Source organism: Myotis nattereri, assembly GCF_964212035.1.
Source record: "Myotis nattereri genome assembly, chromosome: 15".
Classification (NCBI taxonomy): domain Eukaryota; kingdom Metazoa; phylum Chordata; class Mammalia; order Chiroptera; family Vespertilionidae; genus Myotis; species Myotis nattereri.
In genome coordinates, this window is record NC_138090.1 from 13,584,893 (window position 1) to 13,603,038 (window position 18,146).

General features: G+C 44.2%; 1 protein-coding gene across 3 annotated transcripts in view; it reads left to right on the plus strand.

Annotated features, from left to right (window-relative positions):
• Nucleotides 1-5,404: 5,404 nt before the first annotated feature.
• Nucleotides 5,405-18,146, plus strand: part of NFATC3 (nuclear factor of activated T cells 3) — a gene marked incomplete at its 3' end in the record, with an annotated part of 97,493 nt that continues 84,751 nt past the window's right edge. For all 3 annotated transcript variants that reach the window (XM_081107600.1, XM_081107601.1, XM_081107602.1), the window contains exon 1: nt 5,405-5,775. In XM_081107600.1, coding sequence (XP_080963726.1) covers nt 5,673-5,775 — 103 coding nt within the window. In that variant the 5' untranslated portion in view covers nt 5,405-5,672. The remainder of the gene's footprint in view (nt 5,776-18,146) is intronic.

Sequence of the window (18,146 nt, forward strand, 5' to 3'; positions counted from 1 at the left end):
CCACGGCTGGCTGCTTCAGCCTTGGGCATCTTCACACACAGACTAATGGATGAGCTGGCATAATTATTCTACTTCCACCCTCTGAAGAGCTGGAGCGTCCTGAAAAGTATGAGTCTGGGTGGAGGTGGGGGGCAGGGTAATCACCTTTAGTGCTCAATGGGTTTGAACTGAACCAGGAAGGCAAGGCCCAAGAAGCCCATTCATTCTGCTGGTGGTAAACCTGAGGCCATGGCCATCAGTTGGCTTTCCTGAAGAAAGAAGATATGGAAGCTGGGAACGGTTAGCGTTATCTGGACCTGCTCAGGCACATTGGGAATGCTGGGTCTGAGCTCCAGCTGTCTGGAGCTCACACCTATGAGGTGCCTGCTCTGGGCAGAGGATACTGGAGACTGCTGAGGACAACAATTTTGGGCCCTTGTGATTGCCCGCCCACGCCACTGCCCCGCCCTCCGCCCCCACCATCCCGTTTGGGCCGGAAGGAAGTGGCAGATTCTCTTTAATTTCCTCCTGGCAGTGAGAAGCAAACAAACGGCTACCACAACTCAACTCCTTGTGAGGCCACCCACGCTTACTGGGAGGGGCCTTCTGACCAAAGGTCCCTGCCTAGTGCCACTCCTGCTTCCTCAGCTGTAAACACTCTGCGTCTCCTCCCCCTTTCCAAGCTCTGTGGGAAGGGAGATTCCCCTTTGGGCCAAGGAGATGCTCCTCCCATCTCCCCAGGGTCAGGTCCCTGTGCCAGCCAGCAGCCCCTGACCCTTCCAGCCTGAGTCAGGGGTTGGGCGCGTGAAGTCTCAGTCCTGGGGCTGCCTCTCCCTGCACCCGCATTGCTCTTCTGTGCACAGATAAGGATACCGCACTACCACACTACGCCTCCAGAGTCCATGGCTGTCTGATGTTGGGCAAGTCCTCTCTGGGGCCAAGGGCCCTCCTCTCAGAGTGGAATCAGCTGTTCTCTGCCTGCTTGAGGCTGGCTGATAGGGCACTGTGTGGCTAATGGGTTCACTATGATGAACCTGCCCTAACCAACTGCCCAAACCAGTGCTCCCAGAAAAGAGACCCCACCCAGGAGAGCGACTGAGGCTTAGTCTGGTCTCAGCCATCAAGCTTTAGGTACAATTTCTGATTTTTCTTACACAAAAACTGTCTTCGTAAAAGTGCTCCATTCGCTTTTCCTTATACCCTGACTGGAACAGGGCAGACAGTGAAGCCCCAATGGACCTTCCCGCAACCCCCAGGCATCCTGAGCCAGTCAGAGCTTACGGGAGGACCCTTGTGGGCCAGGTACTCAGTCTGAAGATTCACTTCCCCAGTAGGGTTGGGCTTTGTCCTCCAGCCTCTCTGCCCACCATTGTGGTTTCCTGGGGAAACCCCTTCTCTGGTGGGGTCAGATTCATTTTTGGGCTATAGAGGAGAGGCAGGGGTAGAGGTCAGCTACCAAGATAGAGGCTGGAGCGTGGGGACTTGGAGGGCCCAGGAGAAGTACTGGGGAGAGGGCGATTCCCAGGGGAGCAGGGAGGTAGGGGCTAGTACATGTTCCATGTCTAAGGATGTCTGACAAAGATCTCGGTTAAATATGTTTGCCCACAAATGACCTCACTTTAGCATACCTCAGTGAGGCCCACCTGGTCTCAGAGTGACGTGCCTAAGATCTGGGACGAGTGGAGGACCCAGTCAGGTCTGAAAGCTCCAGCCACTGTTCTCACCATGCCCGCCTTAAACTAAGGCCGCTTAGACACCCAAACCCCTCTCTGGGCTGGTGGCCACAATACTTATCCATCCATTCCAGCCATCTTGATTGAGGACTTCCTCCTAGCTCATCACATTTTGGGGACAAATGATTTTGCTAAGAACATGAGAGGGAGGGATGAGTAAGGCTAGAGAGGGTGGCAGGTCTTCCAAAGACCACAGCAAGAAGACTGGACTTTGTGCAGATGATTGGGGAACCTCTAACCCCTGCAGTCCGGCACGTAGTTCCTTCCAGGTGTCCCTCTTGCTCAGAACTCTTCATGGCTCTTCACCGCCCTCTGGATCAAGTCCAAACTCCTTAGCCTAGCATTTGAGGACAAAGTGCTGACCCTGTCTTCTCAGCACCCTGTGCTGACTTCAGCAACTAACTTTCTTCAGTTGTAGACTGGAGCTGCTCAAGGGCAGTCCTCGTGTCGCTGAGGGCCAGCCTGGTCATGGGGTGGCGAACAGGCACAGAAGACGTATCAGCCCTAGCTGGTTTGGCTCAGTGGGTAGAGCATCAGCCTGTGGACTAAAGGGTCCCAAGTTCGCGTCTGGTCAAGGTCACATGTCTGGGTTGCTGGCTCAATCCCGAGTAGCGGGTGTGCAGGAGACAGCTGATCGATGATTCTCATCATTGATGTTTCTACCTCTCCCTCTCCCTCTCTGAAATCAAGAAAAAATATATTTAAAAAAAAAAGTATCGAACAAGAGTTTGGGGGGGAGGGGATGTGTGGAATGGAGAAAGTTTTCCAAACTGACGTTCCTCCAAGGCTTCTGTTCCCTCTAATGTGGAACAAGGGGGCCTAGACTGGACGAAGCCGTATCATCTCATGGCTCAGAGGCCACAGGAGAGCCTTCTGCAAAGGGGGCTCAGAGCCAGGCCTGCAGCAACTGATGACATAGATGGCCTTACCTAAATCTCAGGCCTGGCTGGCGTTCACAGAGGAGGGAGAGAAGGCCTGAAGGGACCCACAACTAGCCCAGACGAGGGTTCTGTCTACTGCACCGGTCCCCGGAGCTTCCTGCTTTCACAGGGCTCTCAGGAGGCTGGAGGTGAGTCAGATGGCCTCCTGCCACCTCAGAGAGTTTTGGAGCTGGCCCGAGGAAGAGCTCATCCGGGAGGTCCTGGCCCTAACTGAGGAAAGGGGGTGGCGAGAGTTCGTGTATTGGTGTGTGTATGTGGTGGTGGGGCCCTGTCACAGCTTGCAGAGCTTCCAGCCATTGCTGCCTTTCTGACGAAAGTGACATTCTTCCTGAAGTTTTCTGCCTACTGCCCAGCTCTCATCACTGCATGGCGGGGTTCTCAGTTTCCTCCAGACCAGAAATCTTTCCCAAGACCTGATGCCCAAGTGTTTCTCCAGGTGCAGTGGCTGAGAACACAGCTGCATCACCCAGCATCTGATGGACAGGTGAATTTTTCAAGCCATCTACAGCTTCCGTGGTCCCTTCCTGTCGGTGGGGCTGACAGGTTCAGTCTCGCTCTTGCCTTTCCCCTGGCCTGGCTGGCTGAGTCATTGTTTCAGGTAAAATCATGTCTGGAGGACAGAGAGGCTAGATAAAGGTCTATTTTCACCATCCAGATGATAACCTGGGAGGTATGTGTGAGGGGGCAGGGGACACATCCTGAAATTGCATTATTTTTTTTTTTTTTTTTTTATGGGGAGAGGGAGGTAAGTTAGACAACCTCCTGGGGCTTTTTACTATACCAGGGTCGTATTACATGTGGTACTAATTGGCAGGCCAGCCACCTATCTGCCTGGGGCAGAAGGCTTTGAAAAGTTAGTGTGGCTTTTGGCCTCTAAGTTTTACACTCAGTTCCTTAGGGTTGGAGATCCTTTGAAATCAGGACAGCTTATCGGGGAGGATGTTACACCCACTTAATGCCATTTGCTTCCTCTCCTTGAATACTGTTATTCTCTCCTGCCTCCAACCTCCCCTACTTTCAGTTTAATCTAGTGATTCATTCAGAATCCTGAACATGGAAGTACCCTGCTCTAAACCCTTTTGTGGCTCCCTACTGCCCTCAGCATGAAGTCCAGATATCCTGCAGTGACCTGCAACACTCTTCTCACTGCAGTTACTTTTTTTTTTCTTGTAGTTTTTGGTTAATCCTCACCCAAGGATATTTTTCCCATTGATTTCTAAAGAGAGTGGGAGGGAGGTGGTGGTGGGGGATGGAGAGGCAGAGACATCAACTGGTTGCCTCCTGCATGCCCCAACCTGGGCCAGGATTGAACCTGCAACCCAAGTACATGCCATGGACTGGGAGTCGAACCCAGGACCCTTCGGGCTGATGCTCTAACCTCTGAGCACTCTGGTCAGGACTCACTGCAGTTACTTTTGGTCTCCAAGACTGGAAATTATTCCCTGCCTGGAACCATCTTCCTCACCTCTTGTCCCTCTCTCCAGTTCATTCTTAGCCCTGGTGGAGAATTTGTAGCCAGCGGGATTATGAACCTCTGAGCTCTTGGCACAGCCCTAATCTCTACAGTGATTATAGATTTGCTGGCCTCTCCCTCACCCCTGAAAGGACACTAATTCATCTGTGTCCCCACTGGGTTCCTCTGCAACGCGCGCTTGTACGGATGCTACGCCCGGTGGGCCTGGAGCTAGTGGATTGGCCACCTCCGCTCTCCCAGCGCCGCGTCCAGCCTGGGCCTCGGAGCAGCTGTAAGTAAACAAGCCAGGTTCAGCGTCCCCGGGCACTGCCTCCATCCCAGGCCCCGGAGGAGGCGTCTTGGATCGTCTCAGGGGAAGGAAGACTAGCTTGCTGGGGAGGAGCCAAAAGAGCAAACGGTTCTTTACACAGTGTCACTTCCCCACCAACAGCACGAGCCCTCCCGCTTTCATGTGCACTGGGACGCAGAGGTCACTAGTCCACGAGTGTCGCCAGTTCACGAAGGGCTCCCCAACTTCCAGCAGGGGACAGGCTCTGCCCATCAGGCCGTGCCGTGCCGAGGCCTCGACCGCGCCGCGGATTGTGCTCGAGGGAGCAGCTGCCACGCCGGCTCATGGGGGCAGACAAAGGCGCAGCCTAGGAAGCGCGGGACCCGCCCAGTAGGGGTGGGCCTACAGCGACGGGAAGCTCCGACTCAGGCCTGACGGGGCTGCCCAGGTCTCCGGCTTCGCCCCGCCCAGGCTCGGTCTGGTCCCCGCCTTCTAGAGCCCTCGCCAGGAGGCGTGGGGTGGGTTGAGAAGGTTTGAGTGGTGTCCACGTAACCCTCCGGGGCCCTGATACCTTTCCCAAACCCAGTCAAGCAGAGCAATACTGCAGCGGCTCGTCACCGAACCCGTAACCTCAGGGCTCCGGGGCCCCTTCCTCGACGTGAGCTCCGCCCAATAAGGAAAGGGATTGCCTCCGATTGGCCGGTGGGCTCCTCAAGTAGAGAGGGCTATTGCCTTCACACCCGGGGCGCGGGCCTGGCTCAGAAGTTGGGACGGGAACAGAGGCCAAACTACAACTCCCAAGAAGTAGCGGGGCTACTCAGCGCTCCGTAATCACGTGACTTCCTTCTCCGGGAGACGAGGTCACGCAGTAGGCGGGTGAAAGGGCGGGGCCGTCGGGTTAGCCCGAGGCGCCTGTGGCCTATGGGCGGCCGGGTCAGACGAGTGCGCGGTAGGGGGCGGGGTCGGGCGCGCGGCTCGGCGCGGGAGCGCGCCGGCGGCGGCGGCGGCTGTTGCAGGGCGGGGAATGTCGGCTACGGCGACTGTGGCGGCTTAGGCTGGCAGTGGCGGCAGCTCCTGGTGCAGTTCGGCGCGCAGCCAGCTCTAAAGTTCGGAACGGAACGCTCGGCGTCGCGGTCCCCGCCCGGAAAGTTTGTCGCGGAGCCGCTACCTTCTGGCTGGCGCGACCCGGCATGAAGCGGCGCTGAGGAGCTGTCGCCGCTGTAGCTGCCCCCGTCGCTGCCGCCGCCTGAGGAGCCACAGCACCCTGGGCCACGCCGATGACTACTGCAAACTGTGGCGCCCACGACGAGCTCGACTTCAAACTCGTCTTTGGCGAGGAAGGGGCGCCGGCGCCGCCGCCTCCGGGCTCGCGGCCTGCAGGTGGGTGCCGGGCCGGGCGGGACGGAGGAGCGTCCGTTCCTCTTCTTGCGCGCACGAGCTCACCCTCTCCCTGGTCCTTTGCTCGTCTGGTGACACCGTGTCTGCGTGCGTGTGGTGAGTGAAGAGCGGATTTAAATCGCCGAGGAGGCGTGCGGGTCGCCGCGACGTGGAAGTGGCGCGGGCTTGGCTCGTAGCGAACGAGCGAGCCGGGAAGTCGACTGCGGGACGCCCGGGGCCAGTCGGACTCCGGGGGGGTTCGGAGGCCGAGGGTCGGGGCCCCTGCCCAAGGGGCTTCTGGCGTCGCGTGGTGCGGACAGAATGTGGCCCCTGTGAAGTGTAAGCGCCCTTGGTTTTTCATCTCTTCCGAGTCTTTACACATCTCTGTTTGAAAGATGCGCATTCTTGAAGCGTTAGGAGCTCTCTAAAATGCGTGCACACGTCGTGAAGCCTGCTTTTGCTGGGAGAGGAATGCTCTCGTGTTAAGTTCCACTTGTGCAAGTTTATGGTCCACTTTTACTTCGAGGTGTAACTTATAACGGGACTTGGTGAAAACTAGGTGTGTGTTTTTTTTTCTTTTTTTTCTTAAGCAAAGTGTTTCGGAAGATCAGGAGAAAGTGGGGTGCTTTGCTCATAACTGTTGAAAGTTCTGGAAGTCAATTTTATTTTAAGAAAAAGTTCACCCCAGAAGATGGTTTAAAGGAGATGGTGAGCTGGGAAGGCTGGGCACAATAATGCATGGAGGTCAGACCCGTCAAGAAATAGAAACAGGATGGCTGGGGACCTAGCGCTCTCCGCTGACCTGGTTTTAAATACGGTGGTTCATTAAGTTCGCTTTCCCTATTACATACGTAAGGCGAACTTTAAAGGGGAGGTGGATTAAGACTAATCCCTCTTTATTCTTTACGGGTATTAGGTGAATTACCTCACGTTCATATCGATGCTCAACAGTGTTCTGTAGAGTTGCATTGAAAAAACATATTTGAATGTGAGCCTTAAGGATTCATTGGGCTGTATTTTTTTTTTTTAGTCAGTCCTTTTAGTCTCTACACGTTAGATGTCTTTTCCACATAATAAATAATTTACAATAGTTAATTTCAATGCCACTGACATCACTTGAGCACCGATTGTGTGGAAGGTGCTGTTAAAGAGACTGTAGTGTGGTGATAGGCGCAGAAAGGACCGACGCCCGGCGTGGGAAATGGGGCTGAGGGGGCACGTACCCAAATCGCTCTGCTGCTGAGCCACAGGCAGACCGATTGGTGGTTCTGGTATAATGGAGGTAGAAAGGGAGAGAGTTGTCTTTCTGGAGATGGCGGCATTGAGTTGTACCTAAAATACTCAAACTACCTTGAGTATTTCATTGAAAAGAAGGTAAACAGTTGGTGATGTCAGCAAACTTAATGGGCACAAACGTCATTAGAGCACATCATATGCCAAATATTTCTATACCAAGTATATGATCAGTAAAGATGTTAACCAGCTTGGGGTCTAGGTTAAACAGCAAACAAAGGCAGGCAGCCCAGAGTCAGCTGGGGTATTGGGATATAGACAAGTCACAAAGCTGAGTTTATCTGCAGTTATCAGGATTGATCAGCTCAGGGTCTATTTCTAAGGTCCTCTCTACTCAGCACCACCCCCCAAATAAATAAATAAATAAATAAATAAATAAATATTAATGAAACATATGAGTAATAAAGGAGTATCATCATGTAAATAGGAATTTTATATACATCCAAAATACTGCATAACATTCAAAACCCATCAAAACAGCTTTTTTAGAAAATATATTTTTTATTGATTTCAGAGAGGAAGAGAGAGGGAGAGAGAGAAAAACATCATTGATGAGAGAGAATCATTGATTGCCTGCCTCCTGCACACCCCACACTGGGGATTGAGTCCACAACCCGGGCATGTGCCTGACAGGGAATTGAACCATGACTTCCTCGTTCATAGGTGATGCTCAACTACTGAGCCATGCCGGCCAGGCAAAACAGCTTTTTAAGAAATGATTTTAAAGAGATTTTTAAAAATTGAATTGTAGAGAGAGAGAGGGAGGGAGAGAGAGAGAAACATCAGTGTGAGATCGAAACATTGATGGGGTACCTCGTCTCCTGCAGGTGCTCTACTGGAGATCGAGCCTGAAACCTGGGCATGTGCCCTGACCAGGAATTGGACTGACAGTCTTTTGGTGCATGGGACGATGCCCAAAAAACTGAGCCACACCGGCCAGGACCGAAAAATGATTTTTATTTAATTATTTTTGCCCAAAAAGCCTACATGATCATTTTGATATTAATAGGGGTCTTAGAAGCAATTAAGGTTTGAAACTTGATTTATAACTAAAATTTCTAAAGTTAAATTTGAGCAATTTTATTTGTGACAAAAAAGGTTTTCTTTAAAATCTAGTTGCTACTTTTTTTTTCTTTTAATATATTTTATTGATTTTTTACAGAGAGGAAGGGAGAGAGATAGAGAGTTAGAAACATCGATCAGTTGCCTCCTGCACATCCCCCACTAGGGATGTGCCCGCAACCCAGGTACATGCCCTTGACCGGAATCGAACCTGGGACCCTTCAGTCCACAGGCCGATGCTCTATCCACTGAGCCAAACCGGTTTTGGCTAGTTGCTACTTTTTAAAACTCTTTTTAATTAAGGCAAAAATGCACATGACATAAACCATTTTAAAGTTAATGATTCAGTGGCAATACATCATTCACAATGTTGTGCAATTACTACCTCTAGTTCATATATATGTGTGTGTGTGTGTGTGTGTGTGTGTGTATGTGTATGTATATTTCAGAGAGAAGAAGGGAGAGGGAGATAGAGATAGAAACATCAATGATGAGAGAGAATCATCAGTGGCTGCCTCCTGCACACCCCTACTGGGGATCCAGCTGGCAACCTAGGCATGTGCCTTGGCCAGGGATTGAACCATTATCTCCTGGTGAAGCTCAACCACTGAGTCACACCCTCCAGGCTAGTTCCAAAATATTTTCATCACCCCAAAAAGGAAACCCTGAACCCATTAAATAGTTGTTCCTCATTCTCCCTGACCCTCTCCCAGTTCCTGGTAACCCAGTCCCTAATCTGGGATCTGTCTGTATGGATTTACCTCTTCTGGATATTTCATATAAATGGAATCATACATATGTGACTTTTTTTGTCTGGCTTCTTTCACTTATAATGTTTTTGTGGTTCAACCATGTTGTATTGCATTCCTTTCTATGGCTGAATAACATTCTATTGTATATATTCCCCAATTTGTTTATACATTCACCCATTGATGTTGAATAGTGCTGCTATGAATACCTGGCAGCTAATTTTTAAATTCTCATATTCAGAGCTAAGGTTTCAAAATTAATGAGTCACAAAATTAGTTTTCATTTTAATAAGTATAATTACGAGTGTAGTTTGAAGAAACTAAGCGGATTGACTGACATGGTTTTAAGATCATAATATGCAGTAAAATGGGCCATGAGAATAAAATTGCTTGGTAGAATTCAGATCAGTATTGGGTTATATCAGTGTTCTTACTTTTTTTTGGATTCTCTTCCTCATTAGAATGGAAGTTCCATGAGGGCACAGGTATTGTCTATATCTTGTTGGTACTTGTATTATCAGTGCCTAGTATAGTGCTTTGAACACAGTAGACACACAATATTTGTTGACTTAATTAATAAATACTTAACTTTTGAGTCAGTGCTCACTTTTTCGTGTGGTAGAGGATGTTGATGAGACTTGTTTCAGTTCTTTGGTTTTTATTGGTCAGATCCATAAGGCAGCAGATCTTGGTAATTTTGGGCTGCAGGTTTTCCATTTCTAAAGATTTGAGATTACTTGCATCACATCTAATTGCCATTTAGGAGATTTTTGAAAAATATTTGGGGAGGGGGGTAGAGGTTGGAGACTGAAACAAGTCATAAGGGCTGAATTTAATGAATGCCCTAAGGAATATCTTAAGAATGTACTTGTTAAAGTACAAATTAGATGGTTTGATACTTGATAATGTCAGATACTTTTGTGACCTACTTTTAAAGATTTTTGCTTACTGAGATGTTTTGAGATTTTTTCCATTAAAGAAAATTTACGAACTTAGAGTCTTTAGCTTTTTATGTTTTATACTATGAAGACAGTGCTGGCTTTGATATTTTGTAAAAAATTTTTGAGATATTTTTTATTCAGAGAGGAAGGGAAAGGGAGAGGGAGAGAGAGAGAGAGAGATAGAAACATCAATGATGAGAGAGAATCATTGATTGGCTGCCTCTTGCACGCCCCACACTGGGGAATGAGCCTACAAACCCAGTAGTTGCCCTGACCAGGAATCAAACCATGACCTCCTGGTTCATGGTTTGACACTCATCCACTGAGCTATGCCTGCCGGGCCTAGCTTTGATTTTTACAGTTAAAAATACCCTAGTAGGGTATGGCTCAGTGGATAGAGCATCAGCCTGCGGACTGAAGGGTCCCAGGTTCGATTCCAGTCAAGGGCACATGCCTGGGTTGCAGGCTCGATCCCCAGTAGGGGGCGTGCAGGAGGCAGCCAATCAATGATTCTCTCTCATCATTGATGTTTCTAGCTCTCTTCCTCTCTCCCTTCCTCTCTGAAATCAATAAAGAAATATATATATAAAAAATGAATCAAGCTATTTTGTTTAAACTTTCTTTTACTAGACACCTAGCTTCACAATGAAGGTATACCTCAATAATAGAGAATTTAAAATTGGCAAGTGTTTGATGTAGTTTATCAACATTATTTGCCATTATAAAGGGTATCTTCTGATGCTCTTCATTAGTATACTGATTGTATATCTCTAAGTTAATTTGATGTTATATAAATCTTTACTTTTCAAATTCAAAGTTTTCTTCTCAGGGTTTGTTCATTATTAAATATTGACTTTCTAGTATATTGTGTGTAGTATCTATCTACTGCCACTTTTTAAAGGGGGAGAAATATCTTAGATACAGTATGTATTTTTGATATGTGTACTTTTGTCATATAGCACTTTAACATCCATCTTTTTCATATGCAAAGTTGAGTTATTCCTAGATCATTGTCTAATCTTTAATCTGCAGTGTTTTACTTCATTTAGTGCTTGGAAATCTAATTCATGTGTTCTTTATAATCTACTGTCTTAGATAAATTTATTTTCTCACTTTTCAGTTTTTATTGATATTATTTACTCAACAGTTTTGCTTTATCTTGTGTTAAATGGGGTAATGTACTATTTAAAGCTCTTGGCACAGTCTTTGATCTAGTGGTGCTCATTAAGTGGTGGTAGTTAACATTTCTTTAAAAAACATACATACAAAAAACTGGTGATAGGTTATTTTTAACCTCCTCCTCTTTCCTAGATGTTTTTCCCTATACTAAAAGAAAACATATTGGAGAGACAGTCATTTAAATCTTACTTAGATAAGTTGGAATATGTATCATAGACACTTTTATTTTTATTTCTTAATTCTGTTATTTTCAATTTTGCCTCCTTTCTGATATCTTAGTATAAATATAAGAATTGATGGTCATTCACTTTTAATTATGTTTTTCTACTTTCTTAGGTTTTCATAACTTCATTACTGACTCAGTATGGTGTAAAGATGGTTGATTTGCAAACCATACTAAGTATAATTGGATATTTAAATCAGTATGAAAAAAGGAAGTTGCTTGTATGGTTTCCTATAGAAGTTAATAGTGTGTTTGTACAGTGCATTAGGTACTGTGCAGGAGAATTTGGTTACTGCTGAGCCGTACTTTCATACTATAGGTCAGCTTTTTCTTTAGACTTGAATGCAGAGAGAATATGTATTAGGTGATTGAGTCAATGATAAACTTTCACTATTGAATTTAAAAGAATTTTTATTTTTTAAATATATTTTATTGATTTTTTACAGAGAGGAAGGGAGAGGGATAGAGAGTTAGAAACATCGATGAGAGAGAAGCATCGATCAGCTGCCTCCTGCACACCCCCTACTGGGGATGTGCCCGCAACCAATGTTCATGCCCTTGACCGGAATTGAACCTGGGACCCTTCAGTCCGTAGTCCGACACTCTATCCAGTGAGCCAAACCAGCTAGGGCGAGAATTTTTATTTTTTAAAACTTTTTCATTGATTTCAGAGAGGAAGGGAGAGAGAGAGAGAAACATTAATGATGAGAGAGAATCATTGATTGGTTTCCTCCTGCATACTCCCTCCTGGGGATTAAGCCTGCAACTCGGGCATGTACCCTTAACGGGAATCAAACCCAGGACCCTTCAGTCCGCAGGACGATGCTCTATCCACTGAGCCAGACCAGTTAGGGCTTATGTTAATTTTTTCAATGAAGTGTGATCAGAAAGACATTTTTGTTAAGAAAATGTGGAATTTGTTTTTCTTGAGAGAAAGCAATGAAATACTGCTATATAAAGTGGAAATCTTTTAAGAGCATATAATGAGTTGAATGTGTCCTTTATTTTCCTTCTTACTATTGAGGAGTTGATCATTCAATATGGTGATGTTTTATTTTATTTTTAAAAATTATCTTATTATTATTTATCTGTTTCTTTTTCAGCATCATTTTTTTTTAATCCTCACCCGAGGGTATTTTTTCCCATTAATTTTTAGAGAGAGAGAAAGACAGAAAGAAATACTGATGTGAGAGAAACATCGATTGGTTGCCTCCTGCACTCGCCCTGGAGCTTGCAAACAAGGTTTGACTGGAATCAAACCCGGGACCCTTCAGTCCGCAGGCCATGCTCTGTACACTGAGCCAAACTGGCTAGGGCGGGTGATGTTTTATTTTAAATAAGAGGTGGTATTGAGGAAGCCATAATACAGTGAAGTCAATTGCATTACTCTTAAGAGAAAGAGGAAACCCGAGTAAGTGGAGCCTCATTTGATAGTAAGCCGTAGTTTGCTCACAGCAGTAACATAAATAAGGGAGGTGTTGTCTAAAGCTGTCCTGGTGGGTCAGGGGAGTAGACACAGCAGACTTGGCAGTAAGCCTGGCTTCTAAAACAAAATCCAAGTCATCAAATTTGCCCAGGCATGCCATATGAGGTTCAAGTAACAGTGGAATTTAAGAGGAGTTTGTTCAGGGAGGCTTAGGAGAGTCACAAGCAGGAGCAAACTTTATTAACAGCCATAATTTTAATTCAAACATAGCCTATGTATACATATATTTCTGCATATTTGGTAACCCTCTATAATAAAAGCCTAATATGCAAATCAACTGCACAGCGGAATGATCGATCGCTATGATGTGCACTGACCACCAGGGGGCAGACACTCAATGCAGGAGCTGCCCCCAGCCCACAGGCCCTGACCAGCGGTGGTGGGGGGCAGAGCCATTGGGGGGTGTCCCCCCCCCCCCATCGCCCCCGCTGGTCGCCCTGCAGATTGGCCCTGATCACCAGCCAGGCATAGGGACGTTACCCGTGCATGAATTTTGTGCACCGGGCCTCTAGTGTTTATATAAATACATTGCATGACTCTCACCTGTTTGCCTCACTTTGGTAAACTTTAGAAGAACAATTGGACCTGTAAGATTTGTAGAATGGCCTGTGAATTGTCTTTGAATTGATAGCTGAAATTTAATTGTTGAGACAGTTCTAATTAACATATTATTATTCTTGTGTGTAAGGCAAACATGTTAAACTCAGAGGCTAACACGGGCCAAATAAACAAGGTTTAAGTTTTTCTTGTTCTCCGAAGGTGAAATATTTCCTGTTGCGCACACCAAATAAGTCAGTCCAAGACTTGTGACGTGGGAATAGGCTGCTAAAATATTCGCTGCTAGTATTAGTGGAGAGAAATGGTGCGCCTGTGCATAAAGCGTGTAAGGGAAATGAATGCAACACAATTATAGTACAGTCATTAGCGAACGTTATAGTTCGTTATTAATAATTATGTGTACCAGGATGTTGTAAAAATTAAGTTATGAAATTTTTATTAAAACATTTTTTACATACTGTTATATTGGCTGGGTCGCATGTGGCCTGTGGGCTGTGAGTTTGACATGTTTGGTATAAGGGAAGTACATGTCTTTGACAGCCTAAAACCCCCAGGTACACTAGAGAAGTAACTTGAAGGCTTCATTTTCTGACAAAATGTATGGTTTCAGTATGTTTTATGTTACAGAAGCAGGTAAGAGTTTTAATGTTTTAAATATGTTTTCATAAAAAAATGAAATATGTTTTGGTTGTCTTAAAATAAATTTCTAACCCTGGCCGGTATGGTCAGTGGTTAGAGTGTTGGCCCGCAGACTGAAGGGTCTCAGGTTTGATTCGTGGTCAAGGGCACATACCTGGATTGCAGGTTCAATCCGATCCGAGCCCTCGTTAGGGCAGGTCAGGGAGGCAACCAATTGATGTGTCTCTCTCACATCAGTATTTCTCTTTTTCTTCTTCCTCTCTCTCCTCCTCCCTCCCTCCCTTCTACTTTCTCTAAAAATCAATGGAAAAAGTATCCTTGGGTGAGGATTAACATCAAAAAGAATTTCTGTATTTCTTAATTTTGTGTTACATTTTCTTCATCTTCATTGTTTAATTGGAAAATTGGTAGGATTATGTGAGCTTTGAAATTATAAATTTTTTCAGTAATGTTGATTTGTATTATATATTAAAATATTTCTAAAAGCGCCGAGACCGGTTTGGCTCAGTGGATAGAGCGTCGGCCTGCGGACTGAGGGGTCCCAGGTTCGATTCCGGTCGGGGGCGTGTACCTGGGTTGCGGGCATATCCCCAGTGGGAGATGTGCAGGAGGCAGCTGATCGATGTTTCTCTCTCATCGATGTTTCTGACTCTCTATCTCTCTCCCTTCCTCTCTGTAAAAAATCAATAAAATATATTTAAAAAAAAAATATTTCTAAAAGCATTTTTTCCCCATCCAGTTAATCATTGGCCAGAACACTGTAATGGACAGTTTGTGAGTTATACTTAAATGTAAATATTTTTTAGTATTACTTTAAAAGAAAAAAGGTTGTTAAATAAAAATGACATTCAGGAAAAAAAATGATATTCAAAATTTGCTGAAGCTAGATCATGGTATATGGGAGCTCATTATAATCTCTGTACTTTTGTGTATGTTTTAAAATTTTCATAATAAATTTTAAAAAGTCTTCAAGTTCTTCAAGGTACAGATTAGGGTAGGAAAAATGTTCACTTTAAAAAATAGCATTGTGAAGTTAATAGGATTTGCTATTATATGTAATTTTAAAAAATTGGTTTAACAAACAAAAATTAATTGTGGTATGTCTGATTTACAAAACCCATTTCTTTTTTTCTTTTTATTTATTTATTTATTTATTTATTTATTTATTTATTTATTTAATTGCTTAAAGTATTACAATGGGTATTACATATGTGTCCTTCCCCCCCCCCCCCCTTTGACAGTCCCCTGGCCTCCCCAACCCCCCAGTGTCTTATGTCCATTGGTTATGCTTATATGCATGCATACAAGTCCTTTAGTTGATCTCTTACCCCCCTCCTTCCTGCCTCCCAACCCTCCCCGGCCTTCCCGCTGCAGTTTGACAATCTGTTTGAGGCAGCTCTGCCTCTGTATCTATTATTGTTCAAAAGTTTATAATGGTCTCTATTATCCATGAATGAGTGAGATCATGTGGTATTTTTCCTTCATTGACTGGCTTATTTCACTTAGCATAATGCTCTCTAGTTCCATCCATGACATTGCAAATGCTAAGAGTTCCTTCTTTTTTACAGCAGTATAGTATTCCATCATGTAGATGTACCACAGTTTTCTAATCCATTCATCTACTGATGGGCACTTAGGCTGTTTCCAGATCTTAGCTATGGTGAATTGTGCTGATTGGTGTTTCTGGGTTCTTGGGATATATTCCTAGAAGTGGGATCACAGGGTCAAATGGGAGTTCCATTTTCAGTTTTTTGAGGAAACTCCGTACTGTCTTCCATAGTGGCTGCACCAGTCTGCATTCCCACCAGCAGTGCACGAGTGTTCCTTTTTCTCCACATCCTCTCCAGCACTTGTCGTTCGTTGATTTGTTGATGATAGCCATTCTGACAGGTGTGAGATGGTACCTCATTTTTGTTTTGATTTGCATCTCTAGGATGATTAGTGACTTTGAGCATGTTTTCATATGTCTCTTGGCTTTCTGAATGTCCTCTTTTGAAAGGTGTCTATTTAGGTCCTTTGCCCAGTTTTTGATTGGATTGTGTATCTTCCTTTTGTTAAGTTGTATGAGTTCCCTATAAATTTTGGAGATTAGGCCCTTATCAGATATGACATTGGCAAATATGTTTTCCCACGCTGTGGGATTTCTCGTTGTTTTGTTGATGGTTTCTTTTGCTGTGCAGAAGCTTTTTATTTTGATGTAGTCCCATTTGTTCATTTTCTCTTTAGTTTCAAGTGCCCTAGGAGCTGTATCAGTGAAGAAATTGCTTCGGCATATGTCTGAGATTTTGTTGCCTTTGGATTCTTCTAGAATTTTTATGGTTTCCTGTCGTACATTTAAGTCCTTTATCCATTTTGAGTTTATTTTTGTGTATGGTGTAAGTTGGTGGTCTAGTTTCATTTTCTTGCATATATCTGTCCAATTTTCCCAACACCATTTATTGAAGAGACTACCTTGGCTCCATTGTATGTTCTTGCCTCCTTTGTTAAATATTAATTGAGCATATTGGTTCCGGCCGATTTCTGGGCTCTCTATTCTATTCCATTGATCTATATGCCTGTTCTTGTGCCAGTACCAGGCAGTTTTGAGAACAGTGGCTTTGTAATACATCTTGATATCTGGTATTGAGATCCCACCTACTTTGTTCTTTCTCAGGATTGCTGCAGCTATTCAGGGTCTTTTTTTATTCCAGATGAATTTTTGGAGAGTTCGTTCTAGATCTGTGAAGTATGCCGTTGGTATTTTAATGGGAAGTGCGTTGAATTTATAGATTGCTTTGGGTAGTATGGACATTTTAATGATGTTGATTCTACCAATCCATGTACATGGTATGTTCTTCCATCTGTTTATGTCTCCATTTCTCTTTTTGATTGGGTAATATTAGCAGTGGGATGGTGAAGTGACTTTAGTGGTGTATATAAATATGAACTAGACTGATTTTTATATACTTTTAAGTAGGTATTTTTTAATTTTTAAAATGCTTTCTAAGAAGTGACTATATGGGGTTAGAAAAATTTACTTATTTCGTAATTGAATGGTTTAAAATTATCATTATATTTATTTTTTGAAAATTAAAAAGAAATTAATGTTTGATCATGTTGCTTGTATCCATCAGTCTAATATTTATTGAGTATTGTCAATTCACTTGAACTTTTATATTTATGAAATGAAACTACAGAACTTGGTCTTAATTATAAGAATAGATTTTTAGCGCTGACCAGTTTGGCTCAGCGGATAGAGCACCAGCCTGAGGACTGAAGGGTCCCAGGTTTGATTCTGGTTAAGATGGCATGTACCTTGATTGCGGGCACATCCCCAGGTGGGGGCGTGCAGGAGGCAGCTGATTGATGTTTCTCTCTCATCGATGTTTCTGACTCTCTATCCCTCTCCCTTCCTCTCTGTAGAAAATCAATAAAGTATATTAAAAAAAATTTTTTTAATCATATAATTTAGAGATTAACTCACAAAAATGGAAATTTATATCTTCCATTTTGCCATTTGTGAGATCATTGAATACTATGATTGAATATTAAATATTAAAGGAATACAAGTTTTAACCTTGTCCTTTATTTAAGAAAAGTCTTTGAGGAAAATATAAAAAATTTTATCTAAATGTTACTTTTAGTTTTTTTATTCCAACATAAGAAATTAAGGAAACTTGATATTTCCTCTGTTATCAACATTTATAGTTTTCACTTCCGTTCAGTAAAGGTTCTTCAATTAAAAATAACATTCAGGAAAAAAATGACATTCAGAAATTGTTGAAGCTAGATGATACATATGTAGGGATTCATATTCTCTGTGTTTGAAAACTTTCTTAGTACAAAGTTTTGAAACCTTTTATTTTTTTGTTGATTTTGAGAGAGAGAGAGATGAGAGAGAGAAAGAGAATGAACATCAGTTTGTTTGTTCCACTTATTTACGCATTCATTTGTCTTGTATGTGCCCTGACCGGGATGGGACCTGAACCTTGGCCTGTTGGGATGATGCTTAATCAACTGAGCTACCAGGCCAGGGCTTGAAACCTTTCTGACCAAGATATCAAGTAAGAAATACATTTAACATTTCAACCTAGCACAACCATACATATTTATACACAGAAAATAGAAGTTTCACATAAAAGTGTTTATCTTTATGCTATGGCATTACCTTAACATTTTCTTTTTCATTATTTTAAAAACCTAGAGGCCCGGCCCTAACTGGTTTGGCTCAGTGGATAGAGCATTGGCCTGTGGACTGAAGGGTC